The 21,083-nt window shown below is 42.8% G+C and overlaps 1 protein-coding gene across 7 annotated transcripts in view; it reads left to right on the top strand.

Annotated features, from left to right (window-relative positions):
• The window catches only part of UBE3A (ubiquitin protein ligase E3A), a 109,002-nt gene that overhangs the window by 62,701 nt on the left and 25,218 nt on the right, over positions 1–21,083 (top strand). For all 7 annotated transcript variants that reach the window (XM_038388304.2, XM_043492001.1, XM_038388278.2 and 4 more), the window contains one exon: positions 13,754–14,064. In XM_038388304.2, coding sequence (XP_038244232.1) covers positions 13,754–14,064 — 311 coding nt within the window. The remainder of the gene's footprint in view (positions 1–13,753; positions 14,065–21,083) is intronic.

The raw sequence follows: 21,083 nt of genomic DNA, 5'->3' as shown, positions 1-21,083 counted from the left end.
GTCTCTTGTGCCCTGATGCCGAAAGGGACATTTCGTGCCTGCTGATGGGGCAGGTTTTCTCTTTACATTCCTACCTCCCCTGCTCTCTCGTTGTCAGTGCAGCAGCAGAGCAGGCACACTAGTACCCAGGGAAGCCTACTCCTCCAGGCAAGGCAGCAAAGAGGATGGATATGCGAGGCCAAAGAGTGTGTGTTCCTTGGTGGGACTACAGTTCCAGATTACAAACTACCAGGCAGTGATAGCCAAGTATGATTTTTAATAACTACAACAGGTTAGCAGCATTCAAGGACAAGCTGCCACCGGACTAACAGCAGCAATTCCATGCATTGGTGGACGAGAGGCGACTGGTGGCCCAGTCTGGTGGCCCAGACTTCCAGATCGCTGTGGACCCGGCTGACGTCCTCTCAGTCTCTAGCAACAAGATTCGTTATGCGCTGGGACTCGTGGTGCCAATCATCCGGATTCCCCAGTGAGGTCTAAAGTACAATTGAGGACCTCCCTTTTGACGAGCACAAGATATTCCACAAGAAGATGAACAGATCCCTTCATTCGCTACTTTCCCTTAGTATATCCACTCCTGCTCCAAGACTCAAGCAACGGAGACAACCATTCTGAACCTGAACCACAACCACACACTCCCTACTCAGCCTACTACCAATGCCTGTAGGAGGCGCCATGTAGGCAGCACCACTCACAATGGCCACACTTCCCCACCTCCACCACAACCCTTTTTCCAGCTGCAGCTAAAACCTCAGTTTTGACAATCAGTTCAAGACTCATGAATCTTCCCTGATGGCATCCGCAGCACCCTATATAATCTTTGGAAGCCATCTGGCCATATTTACCTACAATTGGAACAGGATCACCATAGACAGTTGTGTACTGGAGATCATCCACCACAGATACTCCATAGAATTAATCTCATTCCCACCTAAGCAACTCTTACCCCGGGGACCCACTCCATCAATGCATTCTCCAACAAGAAGCAGACACTCTCTGCTTCTCAAGGGGGCCATAGAGTTGTCCCACCTCAATACAAGGGCAGAGGCTTCTAGTCACCATACTTCCTCATCCTGAAGAAGGGTCGAGGACACTGCCTAGATCTTTGGGTTTTATCAGAAAGAAAGTCCAAATTCTGTATGGTAACGCTGGCATCAGTTTATTTCCTCCTTCCCAGAGGGAGCATGGTTTGCAGCTCTCGACATGAAGCACACTTACTTACATGTGGATATTCTCCCAGCCCACCACAAGTTTCTTAGTTTTTGGGTAGGACACCAATACCACCAGTTTCTGGTCCTTCCATTCAGTATAGTGACCACTCCATAGGTGTTCACGAAGGTTTTCAGTGTGGCAGCAGCCAAAATTTACCATCTCAGCTACTTGGTGTATCCCTACCTCGATGGCAGGCTCCTCTTGGCGCTTTTGCACCAGGAAATAACCTCCTAAATGATCAACCTATTGTCTTTGCTAGGTATTTGTGTCAATGAAGAAAAGTCAGTATTGATACCTACACAAACAATACACTCCATAGAGGCAAGAGGCTTCCTCCCAGCAGAACACTTTGCAACACTGACGTCCATCCTTGCAGACCTACATCAGAGACCCTACACCATGTTCCAGCTTGCTCTTCTTGGCCATATGGCCACCGGCACCTATGTGACACCTCACGCACGTCTCCACATGCGTTGCCTCCAGGCATGGCTCTACTCCATCTACAGACCCAGCAGGGACAATATGCAGACTAGAGTCATCGTTCCCTGGAGGGTGCTGGCCTCCCTCACATGATGGGCTGATCCTTTCAAGGTCATGATCAGCACCCCCTTCGCACCTCCAGTACCACATATCACCATCATAACAGATGCCTCCCTCACAGGTTGGGGAGCCCACTTGGACCACCCCAAGGGACCACCTGGGAGTATGGAAGCTGTGGGAGGCCAGGATGCCCATAAGTGTGTTAGAGCTTCAGGCAGTCCTCTTAGCCCCTAACCCTTTCTCCTGTTCATTCAATTCCTCCGTGTTCAGCTGCTCTCCGAGAACTACGCAGCAGTGGTATACATCAAGAAGCAGTGTTGCTCTGACCCCATCCACCTTTGAAACTGGTGTATCAAAAACCACATACTTCAATGCTTCAAGCCACATACCTCCCAGGAACCCAGAATCCTCTGGCCAACACGCCCAGAAGGACTCTCCACTTAAATCACAAGTGGGAGCTATACGACACCTCATTACGGTACCTCTTCAAGAATCGGGGCACCCCTCAGTGGGATCTCTCTGCCACTCATGAGAGCCGGAAGCTGCCCCTCTGTTGTTGCATTGGAGAAGTATGGGAAAACTCGTGTGCCGGCGCTCTCCTCCTCCTCTGTATAGAACACCTCCGCTAAGCCTTTCCTCCCATTCCTCTTCTGCTGCAAGTACTATGCAAGATTTGCTGGGACACAGCCACCATGATACTCGTAGCCCCATTCTGGCTCTGTCAGTTCTGGTTCATGGACCTTCTCTGACTCTCTGCCTGCACACCGCTCTGCCTTCATACGCTCTTGAATCTATCTCACAAGATCAGTGGAGAATCTGACATCCTAATCTGGGCCCTCTTCACTTCACAGCCTGGTATTTGAATGGGGGTAGAGGGTAGTCCAGGCATGCTCCACCACAGTGCAGCAAATTCTTTCTCAGAGCAGGAGAGAATCCACCAGGGCATGCTACCGAGCTAAACGGAAATAATTCATGGCATAAGTGCACTATCACAGTCACTCACTGAGCACAGTATCTGTACCAGTCGTCCTACGTTCTTGCCCTAAAAACGTCAAGCCTAGCCCTCAACTCTATACAGGTGCACCTGGCAGTCCTTTTTCCTCCCCTCTGCATGGCTTGTCTGTGTGTACGCACTCCACTACCACTGTCTGATTCATGAAGGGTTTACCTTTTCCACCAGTACTAAAGCCTGTACTCCCGTGAGACTTCAATCTCCTCCACTGTGCCCTCTCATCCACTGTGCCTTTGAACCATTGGCTACATGCTCCCTCTCCCACCTGTCGATGAAAGTGACATTCCTGATAGCCATGACCTCAGCCAGGCAGGTCAGGGAGCTAGCAGCGATAATGACAGGACCCCCTCCCTTCCCGCCCCACACACACACACTATATTTGACAAAGACAAGGTGTTCCTACATCTTCACCCTAAGTTCTTCCCAAAGGTAGTGTCAGAATTCCACCTAAGCCAGTGCATCCACCTACCTGTCTTCTGCCCCAAACCGCACGCCTCCCCTAAAGTCTGCACTCACTTCTTATCTGTCCATGCACTGGCTTTCTACCTTCACAGGACTCGATCCTTTCGCACATCACCAAAGCTGTTTGTGGCCATTGCCAAACCAAGGGTCAAACCCTCTCCTCCCAACGGGTCTCCGGATTCCTCCGTGTATGTTACAAACAATCCGGCATAACCCCACCTCACTCTCTGAGTGCGAGTTGCCACATTGGCCAAATTGGCAGATGCGTATGGCAAGACATCTGTTGTTCAGGCACCTGATGCTCTGTCCACACGTTTATAATGCATTATGCCATCATAGAATCATAGAATCATAGAATATCAGGGTTGGAAGGGACCCCAGAAGGTCATCTAGTCCAACCCCCTGCTCAAAGCAGGACCAAGTCCCAGTTAAATCATCCCAGCCAGGGCTTTGTCAAGCCTGACCTTAAAAACCTCTAAGGAAGGAGATTCTACCACCTCCCTAGGTAACGCATTCCAGTGTTTCACCACCCTCTTAGTGAAAAAGTTTTTCCTAATATCCAATCTAAACCTCCCCCATTGCAACTTGAGACCATTACTCCTCGTTCTGTCATCTGCTACCATTGAGAACAGTCTAGAGCCATCCTCTTTGAAACCCCCTTTCAGGTAGTTGAAAGCAGCTATCAAATCCCCCCTCATTCTTCTCTTCTGCAGACTAAACAATCCCAGCTCCCTCAGCCTCTCCTCATAAGTCATGTGCTCTAGACCCCTAATCATTTTCGTTGCCCTTCGTTGTACTCTTTCCAATTTATCCACATCCTTCCTGTAGTGTGGGGCCCAAAACTGGACACAGTACTCCAGATGAGGCCTCACCAGTGTCGAATAGAGGGGAACGATCACGTCCCTCGATCTGCTCGCTATGCCCCTACTTATACATCCCAAAATGCCATTGGCCTTCTTGGCAACAAGGGCACACTGCTGACTCATATCCAGCTTCTCGTCCACTGTCACCCCTAGGTCCTTTTCCGCAGAACTGCTGCCGAGCCATTCGGTCCCTAGTCTGTAGCGGTGCATTGGATTCTTCCATCCTAAGTGCAGGACCCTGCACTTTATCCTTATTGAACCTCATTAGATTTCTTTTGGCCCAATCCTCCAATTTGTCTAGGTCCTTCTGTATCCTATCCCTCCCCTCCAGCGTATCTACCACTCCTCCCAGTTTAGTATCATCCGCAAATTTGCTGAGAGTGCAATCCACACCATCCTCCAGATCATTTATGAAGATATTGAACAAAACGGGCCCCAGGACCGACCCCTGGGGCACTCCACTTGACACCGGCTGCCAACTAGACATGGAGCCATTGATCACTACCCGTTGAGCCCGACAATCTAGCCAGCTTTCTACCCACCTTATAGTGCATTCATCCAGCCCATACTTCCTTAACTTGCTGACATGAATGCTGTGGGAGACCGTGTCAAAAGCTTTGCTAAAGTCAAGAAACAATACATCCACTGCTTTCCCTTCATCCACAGAACCAGTAATCTCATCATAAAAGGCGATTAGATTAGTCAGGCATGACCTTCCCTTGGTGAATCCATGCTGACTGTTCCTGATCACTTTCCTCTCCTCTAAGTGCTTCAGGATTGATTCTTTGAGGACCTGCTCCATGATTTTTCCAGGGACTGAGGTGAGGCTGACTGGCCTGTAGTTCCCAGGATCCTCCTTCTTCCCTTTTTTAAAGATGGGCACTACATTAGCCTTTTTCCAGTCATCCGGGACTTCCCCCGTTCGCCACGAGTTTTCAAAGATAATGGCCAAGGGCTCTGCAATCACAGCCGCCAATTCCTTCAGCACTCTCGGATGCAATTCGTCCGGCCCCATGGACTTGTGCACGTCCAGCTTTTCTAAATAGTCCCTAACCACCTCTATCTCTACAGAGGGCTGGCCATCTCTTCCCCATTTTGTGTTGCCCAGCACAGCAGTCTGGGAGCTGACCTTGTTAGTGAAAACAGAAGCAAAAAAAGCATTGAGTACATTAGCTTTTTCCACATCCTCTGTCACTAGCTTGCCTCCCTCATTCAGTAAGGGGCCCACACTTTCCTTGGCTTTCTTCTTGTTGCCAACATACCTGAAGAAACCCTTCTTGTTACTCTTGACATCTCTTGCTAGCTGCAGCTCCAGGTGCGATTTGGCCCTCCTGATATCTTTCCTACATGCCCGAGCAATATTTTTATACTCTTCCCTGGTCATATGTCCAACCTTCCACTTCTTGTAAGCTTCTTTTTTATGTTTAAGATCCGCTAGGATTTCACCATTAAGCCAAGCTGGTCGCCTGCCATATTTACTATTCTTTCGACTCATCGGGATGGTTTGCCCCTGTAACCTCAACAGGGATTCCTTGAAATACAGCCAGCTCTCCTGGACTCCCTTCCCTTTCATGTTAGTCCCCCAGGGGATCCTGGCCATCTGTTCCCTAAGGGAGTCAAAGTCTGCTTTCCTGAAGTCCAGGGTCCGTATCCTGCTGCTTACCTTTCTTCCCTGCGTCAGGATCCTGAACTCAACCAACTCATGGTCACTGCCTCCCAGATTCCCATCCACTTTTGCTTCCCCCACTAATTCTACCCGGTTTGTGAGCAGCAGGTCAAGAAAAGCGCTCCCCCTAGTTGGCTCCCCTAGCACTTGCACCAGGAAATTGTCCCCTACGCTTTCCAAAAACTTCCTGGATTGTCTATGCACCGCTGTATTGCTCTCCCAGCAGATATCAGGAAAATTAAAGTCACCCATGAGAATCAGGGCATGCGATCTAGTAGCTTCCGTGAGTTGCCGGAAGAAAGCCTCATCCACCTCATCCCCCTGGTCCGGTGGTCTATAGCAGACTCCCACCATGACATCACTCTTGTTGCACACACTTCTAAACTTAATCCAGAGACACTCAGGTTTTTCCACAGTTTCGTACCGGAGCTCTGAGCAGTCATACTGCTCCCTTACATACAGTGCTACTCCCCCACCTTTTCTGCCCTGCCTGTCCTTCCTGAACAGTTTATAACCATCCATGACTGTACTCCAGTCATGTGAGTTATCCCACCAAGTCTCTGTTGTTCCAATCACGTCATAATTCCTTGACATCACCAGGACCTCCAGTTCTCCCTGCTTGTTTCCAAGGCTTTGTGCATTTGTATATAAGCACTTGAGATAACCTGTTGATCGCCCCTCATTCCCAGTATGAGGCAGGAGCCCTCCCCTCTCAGACATTCCTGCCTGTGCTTCCTCCCGGTATCCCGCTTTCCCACTTACCTCAGGGCTTTGGTCTCCTTCCCCCGGTGAACCTAGTTTAAAGCCCTCCTCACTAGGTTAGCCAGCCTGCTGGCAAAGATGTTCTTCCCTCTCTTCGTAAGATGGAGCCCGTCTCTGCCCAGCACTCCTCCTTCATGGAACACCATCCCATGGTCAAAGAATCCAAAGCCTTCTCTCCGACACCACCTGCGTAGCCATTCGTTGACCTCCACGATTCGACGGTCCCTACCCAGGCCTTTTCCTTCCACGGGGAGGATGGACGAGAACACCACTTGCGCCTCCAACTCCTTTATCCTTCTTCCCAGAGCCACGTAGTCCGCAGTGATCCGCTCAAGGTCATTCTTGGCAGTATCATTGGTGCCCACGTGGAGAAGCAGGAAGGGGTAGCGATCCGAGGGCTTGATGAGTCTCGGCAGTCTCTCCGTCACATCACGAATCTTAGCCCCTGGCAAGCAGCAGACTTCTCGGTTTTCCCGGTCAGGGCGGCAGATAGATGACTCAGTCCCCCGGAGGAGAGAGTCCCCGACCACCACCACTCGCCTTCTCCTCTTGGGAGTGGTGGTCGTGGAACCCCCAACCTCAGGACATCGCATCTCATGCCTCCCAACCAGCGGGGTCTCCTTCTGCTTTTTCCCCCCAGACATATCATCTGGTCCACTCTCCGCATTGGTACCTGTGGAGAGAACATGAAAGCGGTTAGTTACCTGTGTCTGTGTTACTGGAACCCGGACATTCCGCTTACCTCTTCTGGAGGTCACATGTTGCCAAGCTTCTTCACTGGCCTCTTGGCTCCTCTGTGCAACCTGCTCTATATCTTTAGAGCTTTGTGCCCCTAGAAGGCTATCCTGAGTTTGGTCCAGAAAATCCTCAGTCTCTCGTATACAACGCAGGGTCGTTACCTGTTGCTCCAGACCTTCAATCTTCTCTTCCAATATGGAGACCAGCTTGCACTTTGTACAGACAAAGTCGCTTCTGTCCTGTGGAAGAAAGACAAACATGGCACATCCAGTGCAGGTCACAATAGCTGAACCCCCCCCTTCCATATCACCTACCTACTATGAGCTTCCTCAGAGACGTTGGCAAGATGTAAGCCTCACTGGGCTCACTCCAGGCGAACAGAAGGAGCAGCCAAGGCAGTTCTACATGTGCCCAAATTGCCAAAATCTCCAGCTTCCCCATAACAAATTCTGTATACCTCTATCAAGCATTCTTACAACTATAGTACCCACCTGCTGAAGTGAAGAAACAGATTGACAGAGCCAGACCCAGAAGTCACCTACTACAGGACAGGCCCAGCAAAGAAAATAACAGAACGCCACTAGCCATCACCTTCAGCCCCCAACTAAAACCTTTCCAATGCATCATCAAGGATCTACAACCTATCCTGAAGGACGACTCATCACTCTCACAGATCTTGGGAGACAGGCCAGTCCTTGCTTACAGACAGCCCCCCAACCTGAAGCAAATGCTCACCTGCAACCACACACCACATAACAGAACCATTAACCTAGGAACCTATCCTGGCAACCAAGCCCGTTGCCAACTATGTCCTCATATCTATTCAGGGGACACCATCATAGCGCCTAATCACGTCAGCCATGCTATCAGAGGCTCCTTCACATGCACATCTATCAATGTGATGTATGCCATCATGTGCCAGCAATGCCCCTCTGCCATGTACATTGGCCAAACTGGACAGTCTCTACGTAAAAGAATAAATGGACACAAATCCAACGTCAAGAATTATAACATTCAAAAACCAGTCAGAGAAAAAAAAATATTATAACATTATAAACATTATAACATTCAAAAACAAGTCATCTCTCTGATCACTTGATTACAGACCTAAAAGTTGTAATTCTGCAACAAAAAAACTTCAAAAACAGACTCCAGTGAGAGACTGCTGAATTGGAATTAATTTGCAAACTGGATACAATTAACTTACGCTTGAATAGAGACTGGGAGTGGATGGGTCATTACACAAAGTAAAACTTTTCCCCATGTTTATTCCCCCCCCCACCTCCCATTGTTCCTCAGACGTTCTTGTCAACTGCTGGAAATGGCCCACCTTGGTTATCGCTACAAAAGGTCCTTCCCCCGCTCTTCTGCTAGTAATAGCTCACCTTAAGTGATCATTCTTGTTACAGTGTGTATGGTAATTCCCATTGTTTCATGTTCTCTATGTATATAAATCTCCCCATTGTATTTTCCACCAAATGCATCCGATGAAGTGAGCTGTAGCTCACAAAAGCTTATGCGCAAATAAATTTATTAGTCTCTAAGGTGCCACAAGTACTCCTTTTCTTTTTGCGAATACAGACTAATATGGCTGCTACTCTGAAACCTGTATATATTCAGTTACGTATTTTAATACTAAATTTTCAGCACATTGAAAATAATAAATTACAGGCAGCATCAAACATTAAGTGAAATAGATTACATAATTACAATACTGAAGTGATTGAATGATTCATTTCCATAGGGAATTCAATAAAAGCCTCAGGGTTCATGTAACTGAAACTGTTTCAGAATCTTCAGTCTGCTGCAAAATAGTGCAACAGACCTTAGGTCTAGTTTTCCGTAGGGTACACAAGGCTCTGGGTAGGTGACAAACAAAACAAAAATGATTCTGAACAAGGAAAGTTAGACTAGTAAATGGAACAAGCCTCTGGGTGTTATAAACTGTTAGTAGCTTAAGAGAAGCAATCAGCAGTTGGACAGGTGAACCTAGCTTCTGGAGTGACTTTTGGCCTCGGTCATAGTTGAGTTAGAGATGCACAGAGTAATTTCTGGCTTTTCTTTAGTTGAGCACTTTAGTTATAAGTTCTCTTGTGATGTCAAGTGTCCCTTTGTTTAAATAGTCACATTTCACCCCGATTGATCTTTATGTGGAAATGCCTTCCTGTCCTGTTTTGGTAGAATCAATTTTTACATTGATTCTGAAGCCTGACATTAAAATTGTGTGGATGATATTCTACAGAAACATTTATGTAGTATATTTTGAAACCAGTAATAATCATGCATGATGCATTATATTCTGCTACGCTTTTCTCTTTTTCATCATGATGAATATAGAAGCAAAGGACAACTGTCCCTAACAGCAGTGGTTTTCAACTTTTTTTCATTTGTAACCCCCTAAAAAAATTTCAGATGGAAGTGCATATCCCTTTGGAAATCTTAGGTGTAGGACCCTAGTGGGAATACCATTGCCTTAGATTAAGATTTCTATTATAGATAGTGGCAGACCTCAGTCTTTATTTTGTTTACCGAATATAGCAGTAATCTCAAATATGATGGGATAAAAATAGAATAATTTGCCATACTAAAATAGCTCTGGATATATTAATAGTGTAGCTTGGTTTCACAAGAGCGAAAGTGGAAGGGCTTAATTGTGGTTTTGAAGAAGTCCTAATTTACCTTCTAAGGAAGAATGGCCTCTGTCGCACATAAATGATCAACCTTGAATATGCCTACTTCTTGAATATTGCACACTGTTTTGGTTACCCCATCTCAAAAAAGTTGTACTAGAATTGGAAAAGATACAGAGAAGGGCAGTAAAAATTATTAGAGGTCTGGAACAGCTGCCAGTCAGAGGTGAGACTAGGACTCCTTGGCTTAGAAAAGAGATGAGTAAGAGGAGATACGATAGATGTCTAGAAAATCGTAAATGAAGTAGAGAAAATGAATAGGGAATTTTATTTACCCCTTCACATAACATAAGAACCAGAGTCACCCTATGAAATTAATGGGCAAGAGGTTTAAAACAGTACAGGAAGTATTTCTTTACACGAGACACAGTCAATTTGTGGAACTCATTGCCATGGCACATTGTGAAGGCCAAAAGTATAACTGGCTTCAAAAAAGATAATTAGATAAGTTCATGGAGGGATAATGTTATACCAATAAAATAAAAACCAGCAGGATCTTATTAAAGGGGAAAAGACAAAATGCCAGATTTATTGTGAATACAGAAAGAATCACAGTAAGCAGTTAGTTATAGCTATAACATTCCATTTAATTTCATATTTATTCACACATTCATTCATACACACACAGGTTTTGCAAGGTTATCATAGTTACCAGCCTTAGAGTTGCTCATGCCAAGCCACTGGCCAGGTGGCCTGGACATGAGGAGGGAGCAGGGCCTTGTCGGATGCTCATCTGATGCTCCTGGCAGTTGGTTTGCAGAATCAGACCCAAAGTTCTCACTTTCTAGAGTCCAGTTTTATAGGAATTTCTTCTTATGCCAGTCTATGGGAATTGCTTCATCATGCTGTTGCTGAATCAATCAGCAGATGGCACATTCCTGATGGCTTTGTGCTGCCAGATGTTATCTTGTTCTTTGGTTCTCCCATCCTTGAGGCTGTTGGGTGGATTCCAGTCTGCCCTCCGAGGATCCTCTGGTTATTTCCACTTGATGCCTTCTTCAGCCGATGGACACTGGATTCTTAGACTGGCACCTCCCTGATCATTCAGTTATTATCCACACCAAGCATCCATCCACATACATCCTCTATCTCTATTTTAATCACAATTGTTAACAAAGCAAGATGAATACAACAAAAGGGCGGGGAGTCTCTGGGTGCTGTTTTTGTTGTTACAGAGTATTGCTTTGAGTCTCTCTCTGTGTGAGTAGTTGTTGTTACAAAGAATTGCTTTGAGAACAGACTCTGTCTTAGAATGTACTAACACAATTAGCAGCTTGCAAGTTTCACACGGGGAAAGAAACAGTACCAAAAACCAAGAGACCTCTTAATTAGTAATACCCTGGAATTTAAACTATGGGGAATCAAACTCATCTGTGATTTTAATACAGAACTATTTTAATATGATCCAACAATGGGTCAATCAATGGCTATTAGCCTAGATGGTCAGAGACACAACCTCATGCTCTGAAGGTCCCTAAACCTCTGGCTGCCAGAAGCTGGGCCTGGACAACAGGAGATGGATCACTCAATAATTGCCCTGTTCTGTTCATTCCCTCTGAAGCATTTGGCATTGGCCATTGTTGGAAGACAAGATATTGGGCTACATGGACCATTATTGTAACCCGATATGGCCATTCTTATGTTCTTAATTGATCCTTTCCTCTACATTTAAATATAGAAGATGCTAACCTACACTTAAGTCTAAATAGGCTGGATCTAAAAGCTCAGAATAAGGAGGATTTATACTATAACACCCAAAGAAGTACAAGGCACTTTATAAAAAACAAAGATTATGCCAGAGATCTTGCTGTCTAAATTTAGACATGATTAAATAAGTGAGGATGATAATGCAGGGAATGGGTTAAGGAAGGCTAAATGTTACACCAATAATATTATGTGGCTATTGTTGGACATCAGGGTTTTATGTAAAAAATTATCATCTTGTATGTATCATGGAGAAAATGTCTTAAAGAGGGGTATGAGAGATGAAAGGATTAGTGGTATGGACTTTAGTTGGGTACATGTTCCATGATGGGAGGTGGTAAAAGTAATGCATTGTAGTAATCGCAAGAGAAGCAAACAAATGAGACATCAAGGCAAGGCCGACGCTTTCCTTAGTAAGCTAAAAGCAGCTTTAATGTTTAGTTTTAAAAGAACCACATACACTATGAGAAACAAAGATTGGTTCTAATTTCATGTATATATATCCACTTCCAAACGTCAAAAAGTTGAAGAAAACATCTAAAAATTTGTGATAAAATGCACCTTACTCAATTTTAAGTATTTGTCATCAGCTATTACATGGAGAAGCAGAATTTTGAACTTGGGACTAGATAGATAGATAGATAGATAGATTAAAGATTTATAGTTTGTAACCCGAATCTAAACATAGTTTTTCATTTTCACCTGGATAATGTTTTATTTAAAGCTTGTTGTTACACAAGTATAAAAGTGTAGGAAAGGATTATAATGGCTTACAGAACTATTTGAAGGAGTAAGTAGAATTAAATGGTAAAATATAAATAGAACCTTGCTCATTCACACTTTGATGAAATGCAAACACGCCATGGAAGTAGATACTCAAGTTTTTAGTTCAGTGTAGAGCAGTGGAGTTCTCCAGCTGTTCAGGGTTCGCAGCCAGTGCTGGTGACCACATATTACATCTAGATACAAGGATTATAGAGGAATCTGTATCCTTCATTGCCCAGTTACAGGATTTTTGTTACTGACAGTGCTAGGCTCAGATGAGATTCTTCTTTGCATCTTGCCATTTCAAAAAGAAACCAGGGAGAAGGAGGCAGCTGTATCTTTGAAACAGTACATGGCACTAGGTTAGTATCTGTTTTAGAAAGTACTGCACCACCAAATATAATTAGAGAAAAAAAAAAGAGAGAAGGGAAGATCTGGTGAAAGGCTAGTCGGGTTCAATTGCCTTATTTGAGCCAGGGGAAATGGTCATTTAGGCTTGAGCTCCTCTTTTATGGTATTTTCAGCAATGAGTATTAAATAAACAAACATTGGACAGGGTTCCATTTTTGTTCCTGGAATGCTGTAAAAATGGAAATGTAATTTTTAAAGGATCTATATCTCGCTGGTTTCATGGGAGTAGAAGGTGCTCAGCACCTAACAGGATCGGGTCCTAAATTAATCAAGGGGTGCTTTTCAGCTTGGACAGACTCAATGTCACTCTAAAAAGAAAAGGAGTACTTGTGGCACCTTAGAGACTTAGTCTCTAAGGTGCCACAAGTACTCCTTTTCTTTTTGCGAATACAGACCAACACGGCTGCTACTCTGAAAAATGTCACTCTAGTATTTTTATAAAATAAAACAAACTTACAAGACTTTCAGACTGTGTGAGTGTCATGCAAGTGCTTATGCAAGGTGTTGATAGGCCAACCAAGTGAAAAGTTGCCTGTAACGGGACAGAACCCTAATTCTAGATTTGTAATATCGAGATACTTAGCTTCAGTTAACTGAGTGACTTAGTTTCCCCCAACAGAATTTTCACACTAAACATAAGTATTACATTTGAATGTAGAACTGAGAACTTCTAGTCCTGGAGAAACATGGTAAAAATCTGTTTTTCTTTCAGTTTACATATGACCTGAAACTAAATTGTGCGTTAAATAAACTTTCTTTTGTCAAAATGAGAATCCTGCATTTTCAAAATCTCCTAATGCATATCCTTTGATTCAGAAGTGTTTTATTTCAGTGTCTGACTAATCTCAGCTTTGATGATAATTTGAATGAGCTTTGTATGTGAAAGCCGTACTAATCCTTGTGCTTACTGTTTGAATGTTTGGTACAGGAAGCGAGCAGCTGCAAAACATCTAATAGAACGCTACTACCACCAGTTAACTGAGGGCTGTGGAAATGAAGCCTGCACGAATGAATTTTGTGCTTCCTGTCCAACTTTTCGCCGTATGGATAACAATGCAGCAGCCATTAAGGCCCTCGAGCTTTATAAGATTAATGCAAAACTCTGTGATCCTCATCCCTCCAAGAAAGGAACGAGCTCAGCTTACCTAGAAAACAATTCCAAAGGTGCCCATAACAACTCCTGTACTGACAGAAAAATGAACAAGAAGGAAATGCAAGGCCCGAGAGATGACTTTAAAGGTAAGGCATTCTAGAATCTTTATAAAATAAAAATTCCTAAAAATGGTGGTGTTGGGAGCTTGTAGATTTAAATGTCTTTCTCATGTCCATTATATAGATCTAAAATTACAACTCTAGGTATCATGTGTAAACAGTTATACAGGGTTCTGGGGTGAAGGTAGATATTGTAATAAAAACTAGTGATTTGATTATTAGGATGTTCAGAATTGTTGGATAGCAAGTAGTGGTTATGAATATCTAATTACTGTTACATTGGACACTGGTAGCTGGTATGGAGAAAGGGAAAGAAAACTGTACTAGATATTGTACTAGGCTAGATATTGCGGGAAATTGGTTGGAGATTTCTGGAGAGAACGACGGGGTTATATGTGGAAGGAGAAGATACAGAATTCAAGGGCTATGGATAAAATGCTGGAAAAGGAACCTGAGGCTCTCTGTGGAAGAGAGCTGCAGGTTTGGTGTGGAGGAGAAAGAAGCCAGGTCATGGCTGTTGCTACATAAATATTTAAGTATTCGGTATTTGGGCTGCATTTTAGAATAAGATTTTTACAAATACTACAAATGGGCTGGATTCACATCCAGAATTGATTCCAAACTGGGTATTCATCACATTCCTGCTAAAATATATGGGTGGGTTAGGTTATTATGGAAACATTTTTTTTATTTTGTCTTAAAATTTCAAAAGTTAGTGTTGTCATGTGCTAATGTAATGGATGGTTCAGTACTGCCAGTTTACTGCTCAGTCACATGACTCCTCAGTTGAATAGATTCTCAAGATTGCACCTTTTCATTTTTGGCCCCTGAGTTCTGTGTTTGGGAACAGACAGATAAAGGAGGAAAGGAACAGCGAAAGGGCCAGCTTGGTTTCATGGTTTTCAAGCTTGGGTGAGGCAGAGCCAGTCAAAATAGTCTATTCTAAAGTCTGGGTTTGAATTGTACCTTCCTTTGGTACTAGGATGAGGAGGATTTATGGCCAAACTCCAGAAAACCAGCCAGCTCTTACAGTGTGGCTCTGTGCTGAGTCTGGTGATATTCCACACACAGGCAAATCATTAACTTACAGATAAGATTGCTACAGTAAACACAGAAATTTGCTGGCTTAATGTCATAAATAAAAAGAAAAAACCACTAAGGATGTGTAATGTTAATGGCTTGGTTGTTAACGGGAAAAAATACCTGTCCTGTGGAAAGATCTTTTTTAGACCTACATCTATAAAAGCTAAAACGTGCTAAAACACATTCATTTGTAAGTTAGAGATCTGAAAAAAAGACATCCCATAACTATCACTTTATACTCTTTTGAACACTTAAACACTTTAAACCTATTTACTTCTGGCTTTCCAGAAAATTGCATCTGTACTCTGACTTGTGTAACTTTGGTTATGACCAATACTTTACTTTCATCCCTAGCAAAGACTGAAATCCCACATTAACTGAAAAACCCAAAGCCTTTAACTGTAGAGGTGCCCATCACATTTCCAAAATTAGTATTACTAAGGTACAGTTGCAACAGGTTATGCAAACCTGCAAGTTGGGTTTCACTAACGATTAACTAAAAGGAGGGTATAACCTCTTTAGCAAGGATAAAGAGGTGCACCTGTAGTGTACCATCCTGTTTGTTTGTATTACAGTAACACCTACAGGCCCCAGTCAAGATTGGGGGCCATTTGTGTTAGGCACTATGTACAAGAACATAGTGAGAGATGGACCTGACCCCTAATTTCTTACAGGGTTGGGGAAAGGGATCCAACATCTAAACAGAGTGATTGTCGCAAGTGTCATGTTCTGCATCTTTGTGGTGAGAGGGCATTCTGTCTAATCTATATCTTTAATCTTTCTATATTTTAACAGGGTGTTTTTAGTTTCTCTACTTTTTCACAGCTATGTGCATAGATTCTAGACAATGGTTTCCTTGGAACTCTGGAGGCAGACCAATCCTGTGAGTCACTGCTTCAGGCTAGGCCCCAACCACTGCAGAACCTGCCAGTATTGACCTGTCTCCATAGCTGCTTGGACCGACTGACCATCCTCTGCTGAGCATTAGTGCCTAGAGGAAAAAAATTCTGAAGTCCATTTGAGGCTCCCAAATAGCTTTGGAACCAAAACTTACTTCTGAGGAATTTGAAATCCTGAATTACTGCGGTGGTCCTTCTGCAGCTGCAGTTGCTGGGGAAGCAGCAATCAAACTTTAAAATGCCAAGGAAAAGGGTAAGCAGCCTGCTATTACATTTGATTCGGAACAGCAGTTTTGAAGTGACTAAATCCAAAAGCTCAACAGCTTCCTCAAAACAAAGCCCACCAAGTCCATTGTTAAACAACCATCTGGGTTTGCCTTAGCCGTCTGTGCTACTGACCATAAGCCCAACAGCGAGCTTTCCCCTAACTCAGGCCAGTCTCAAAAAGCTGCAGCCCCAATTCATAGAAGAAAGTGGGGGATCTTTGTTTCATTAATTCATTCATTCTCATGCTGTTAAGGAGAGAGACCATTTTCTTTTGGTTAAATCACTTCAGGAAGGGAGTCACATCAGCCTCTTTCTCCTCAGTCAGCCTGAGAGAAAGGAGCAACCCTCCAAGGAGTTAGCAGTGTTCGAAGAGTAACCAGGGGAGTATTTGTGGCAGTACTAGAGCTTCTGCTGACTTGTTGCCAAAAATTCTCTGTGGAGATGCTTTATGCTGCTACTGACCGTGGCCTTAGCACCATACTTTTTCTGCTCATGAACAACTCTCTGGAAGAACAGAACATCTAGCACAGATGATGGAGTAGGAACAAACTGTCAATTTTTAGCAAGGAAAAAGATTGGCAATGAGGTATCCCAAAGTTCCATGTTCTGCTGTTCTTTAACATATATACCTTCAAGGTCTGGAAAACAGGATGAATAATGAGGTGACAAAATTTGCAGATGGCTCACAATTGTGGAGGTTAATATCAGAAAGATGTAACAAGACTAGATGAATGGGTAAATAGTAGCAAATAAGTCACTGTTGAAAATGCAAAGTAAAGTACTTTGGAAGAAATAACTTGAATTACTCGTATTGCTGGGTCCTAAAAAGTGTGACCACACAGGAAAAATACTTGGGTGGTGGTGTCAAGAGTTCAGTGCAAATCTCTATGCAATGTTTAATGATGCTCAAAAAAGAAAATGTGAATATGTATAAGGTAAGCGCTGGAAAATATTTCTAAAAACAATATAATGCCACTGCATAAATTGATGGTGCACACTCATCTGGAATGCTGTATTCAGTTCTGATTACTCTCAAAAAAAATTGCAGAATTAGGAGTGACAAATAGTTAGAGTCCTGAAAAAGCTTTCATATAAAGAGATTGAAAAGATTGTTTTGTTTAGGGAAACTCCTAATAAGAGGGGACATGATAGAGCCAAAATAATGAATGGTACAAATGTGATGTATCTGGTGATCTTATTTACCTTTTTCATAACACAAGAACATTCAATGAAATTGAAAGGCAACACACTTAATGATAGAAGGAACTGTTAGAGACAGGACATTGGACTGATCTGGTATGGTAGTTCTTATGTTACTGGTAATGTTACCAATATATAAACAGATCAGATGGACTGTGCTTATAAGGTATGAAACTAAAAAATTTGTGTTAAGTGCCTGAAATGCAAGCTGTTTGGTCAGAAACATGCATTAGATATGTTTTTTTATTACGTTTTTTGGATGTTAACATAGAAGAATATGATACATATATTCTTGTTGGAAGTGGGTGAGATTTGAAAGGCAGTATATTTCAACAATAATCACTGTCATAAAATTATCCATTTGTTATACGCTACAGCTAATAACCTCTGTAATCCAGAGCCAATGAATTTAGTACTTCATAAACCTGGTTTATGAGATTTATCATGTGGCATAGAACCAAAAATGTTTGAGATGGTTGACTATCATTTTTCTTTTTATATCACAATTTGATTTCTATATGTATCTGCAACAAACCTAAAGCATACTTGTAGTTAATAGAATTACTTTCTAGTGCATTCAGTACTACAGCTTTGTATTTTAGCAATAACATTTTTATGCAAATGAGTAGGGTCTGCTTTTTTCCACATGAACAAAAAGTTAGAGCTGAGTCCTTCCTCTATTTTCAGGAACATAGTTTCTTAATGAGCTTCCACAGATTAGATAACCTGTAACAAGTGACATGATCACATGACCCTGCAGCATCAAAGCAGCATCCCAGGAAACTTGTCAGGAAGGTGGGAGATTAATATCTCCGAAGTCCTATTGTCCTTCCTAATGGCCCATCCAGGCTGATTGCATGCTGTCTGGTGGACATTCCCCAAGTATACACACAGTTGTAATTATGACATAACCAATATTTCTAACTTCAGATACAGAAATGATACATGCATACAAATTGGATAATCACATTCAGTAAATCATAACCTATCCAGTAATATCTCACATGACCCATCTTGCATAAAACATCTTAATTATGCCATATTCATATCATAACAATATTTCTATGAAGAATATGGGATGTAATGTCACAGATGTTAAACAGCAACTACTAAAGTTAGACATTTTTAAATCAGCAGGTCTGGATAACTTGCACTCAAGAGTTTTACAAGAGCTGGCTGAGGACCTTGCTGAACCGTTAATGTTGTTTTTCACTAAGTCTGGGAACTCTGGGGCAGTTCCAGAAAAATGGATCAAAGCTAATGTTGTGCCAGTATTTTAAAAGGGTAAAGAGGATGATCCAGGTAATGATAGGCCTGTCACTCTGACGTTTATCCTGAGCAAGATAATGGAATGGCAGATATAGGACTTTATTAATTAAGAATTAAAGAAGGGTAATGTAATTTATGCCAAACAACATGGGTTTATGGAAAATAAATCCTGTCAAACTAGCTTGATGTATCTTTTTGATGAGATTACAAGTTTGATAGATAAAGATAATGGTGTTGATGTAATATACTTAGATTACTGTAAGGCATTTGACTTGGTAGCACACAATATTTTGATTTTTAAAAAACAGAACAATATAAAATTAACATGGCACATATTAAATGGATTAAAAACTTACGAAGTGTTAGGATGTTCCCAAAATGTAATTGTAAACAGGGAATCATCATCAAGCGGCTGGGTTTCTAGTAGGATCCCAGAGGGCTTCATTCTTTGCCCTATGCTATTTAACTTTCTGTCGGTGATCTGGAAGAGACCATAAAATCATCACTGATAAAGCTTGCAGGAGACTTAATATTGGGAGAGTGGAATAATGAAGAGGACAAGTTACTGATACAGAGTGATCTGGGTCATTTGGTAAACTGAGCATAAGCAAATAATATGTGTCTTAATACTGCTAAATGTAGGTTATAATTACAAAAGGGGCACTCCGTCCTGAGAAGCAGTGATTCTGAAAAAGACTGAGGTCATGGTGGTTAATCAGCTGACCATGAATTCCAAGTGCAATACTTCAGTCAAAAGTGCTAATTCAGTCATTGGATGTGTAAATGGGAATCTTGAGAAGGAATGGAGAGGTTATATTACTTCTGTATTTGGCACTGATGCAGCTGCTACCGGAATACTGTGTCTAGTTCAGGCATCCACAATTCAAGAATGAAGTTGATAAATTGGAGATGGTTCAGAAACGAGCCATGAGGATCATTAAAGAATTGGAAAACATGCCTTATAGTGATTGATTGATTCAAGGAGCTCAATCTGTTTATTTTAACAAAGAAAATGTTAAGGGGCAACTTGATTATAGTCTATAAGTACCTACATGGGGAATAAATATTTGATAATGGGCTCTTCAGTCTGGCAGACAAGAGTATAACAATATTCAATGGCTAAAAATTGAAGCTAAACAAATTCAGACTGGAAATGGAGTGTAAATTTTTAACAGGGACGGTAATTAACCATTGGAACAGTTTACCAATGATTGTGATGGTTTCTCCATCACTAGCAATTTTAAATTGAGATTGGGTGTGTTTTTTAAAAAGATATTGTAATGGACTCAGACTAGAAAGATATAAGAGAGTAGTAGAAGGCAAGTATATCAGCTTCAGAATGAGCAGGTCCCTCTTCCCTGGATAGCCAAACAAAGGCTATGCCAGGCTAATCAAGACACCTGATGCCAATTAACCAGTTAAGGTTGTTAGGCTAATGCTGGCACCTGACCCCAATTAACTGGCAAAGGATCAGTGAAGGCCATTAGGCTAATGGAGACAGCTGGAACCAATCAAGGTCCCACTCATACTGCTTAAAAGCTCTCTTTTCCAGTTTCCTCAGGGGAAGCCCAGGTGAAAGGAGCTGGAGGAGAGGAAGCATTGCTGAATCCTGAGGTTAGGATGAAGCTAGGAAAAAGGGGATCATGGGGCAGTGGCCTAGAGAAAGCAGCTTCAATGGTGAAGGGAAAACCGCCAAAAGCTGCTACCATTAGGGTCCCTGGGTTGGAACCTGGAGTAGAGGGCAAGCCTGGGTTCCCCTCTTCCCCCTGTGATTTACAGAGATCCCCTTGAGAGGGGAAGCAGATTATAGTCCAGACAGGAGGCCAAACTGCACCCTCTGAGCTCTCAGGAGCAACAGAGACTGTGGGTATTTCACCTTCCCACCTCCCATACTGGCCTGTGATGAAAGCAGCTCAATAAGCTGTGACCTTTGCCGCTATACTAAGAAAGGGAGGTCATATTGAGGGCCTTAGTGACCCTCTGAGGCCACTGAATCCGCCTGGAAATGCGGGACCACCAATACAGGCTTGGAGCTTTGTCACAATATGTTCTAGTTCAAAAGTAATTATTTCAGGGAAGTTTTCTGGCCTGTGTTATACCAGAGGCCAGATTAGATGATTACTATGGTCCCATCTGACTTTTGGATCTATTAATCTTTTTACGTTCTGATCCTATAAACTTTTAGGCATGGTAGTAACTTTATGCACATAGGTAATTCCACTGAAATCAATGAGATTGGTGTAGGTAAAGTAATTTATAAGTAACTTACAAACAACTTAGCTGTTTGCAAGATCAGGGCTTCTGAAGGAATGGAGAGAAAAGCAGCAA

This window comes from Dermochelys coriacea, chromosome 1 (genome assembly GCF_009764565.3).
Source record: "Dermochelys coriacea isolate rDerCor1 chromosome 1, rDerCor1.pri.v4, whole genome shotgun sequence".
NCBI classification, from domain to species: Eukaryota; Metazoa; Chordata; order Testudines; family Dermochelyidae; genus Dermochelys; species Dermochelys coriacea.
The sequence above is the reverse complement of the archived record's forward strand: the minus strand, read 5'-3'. Positions and strand labels throughout refer to the sequence as shown.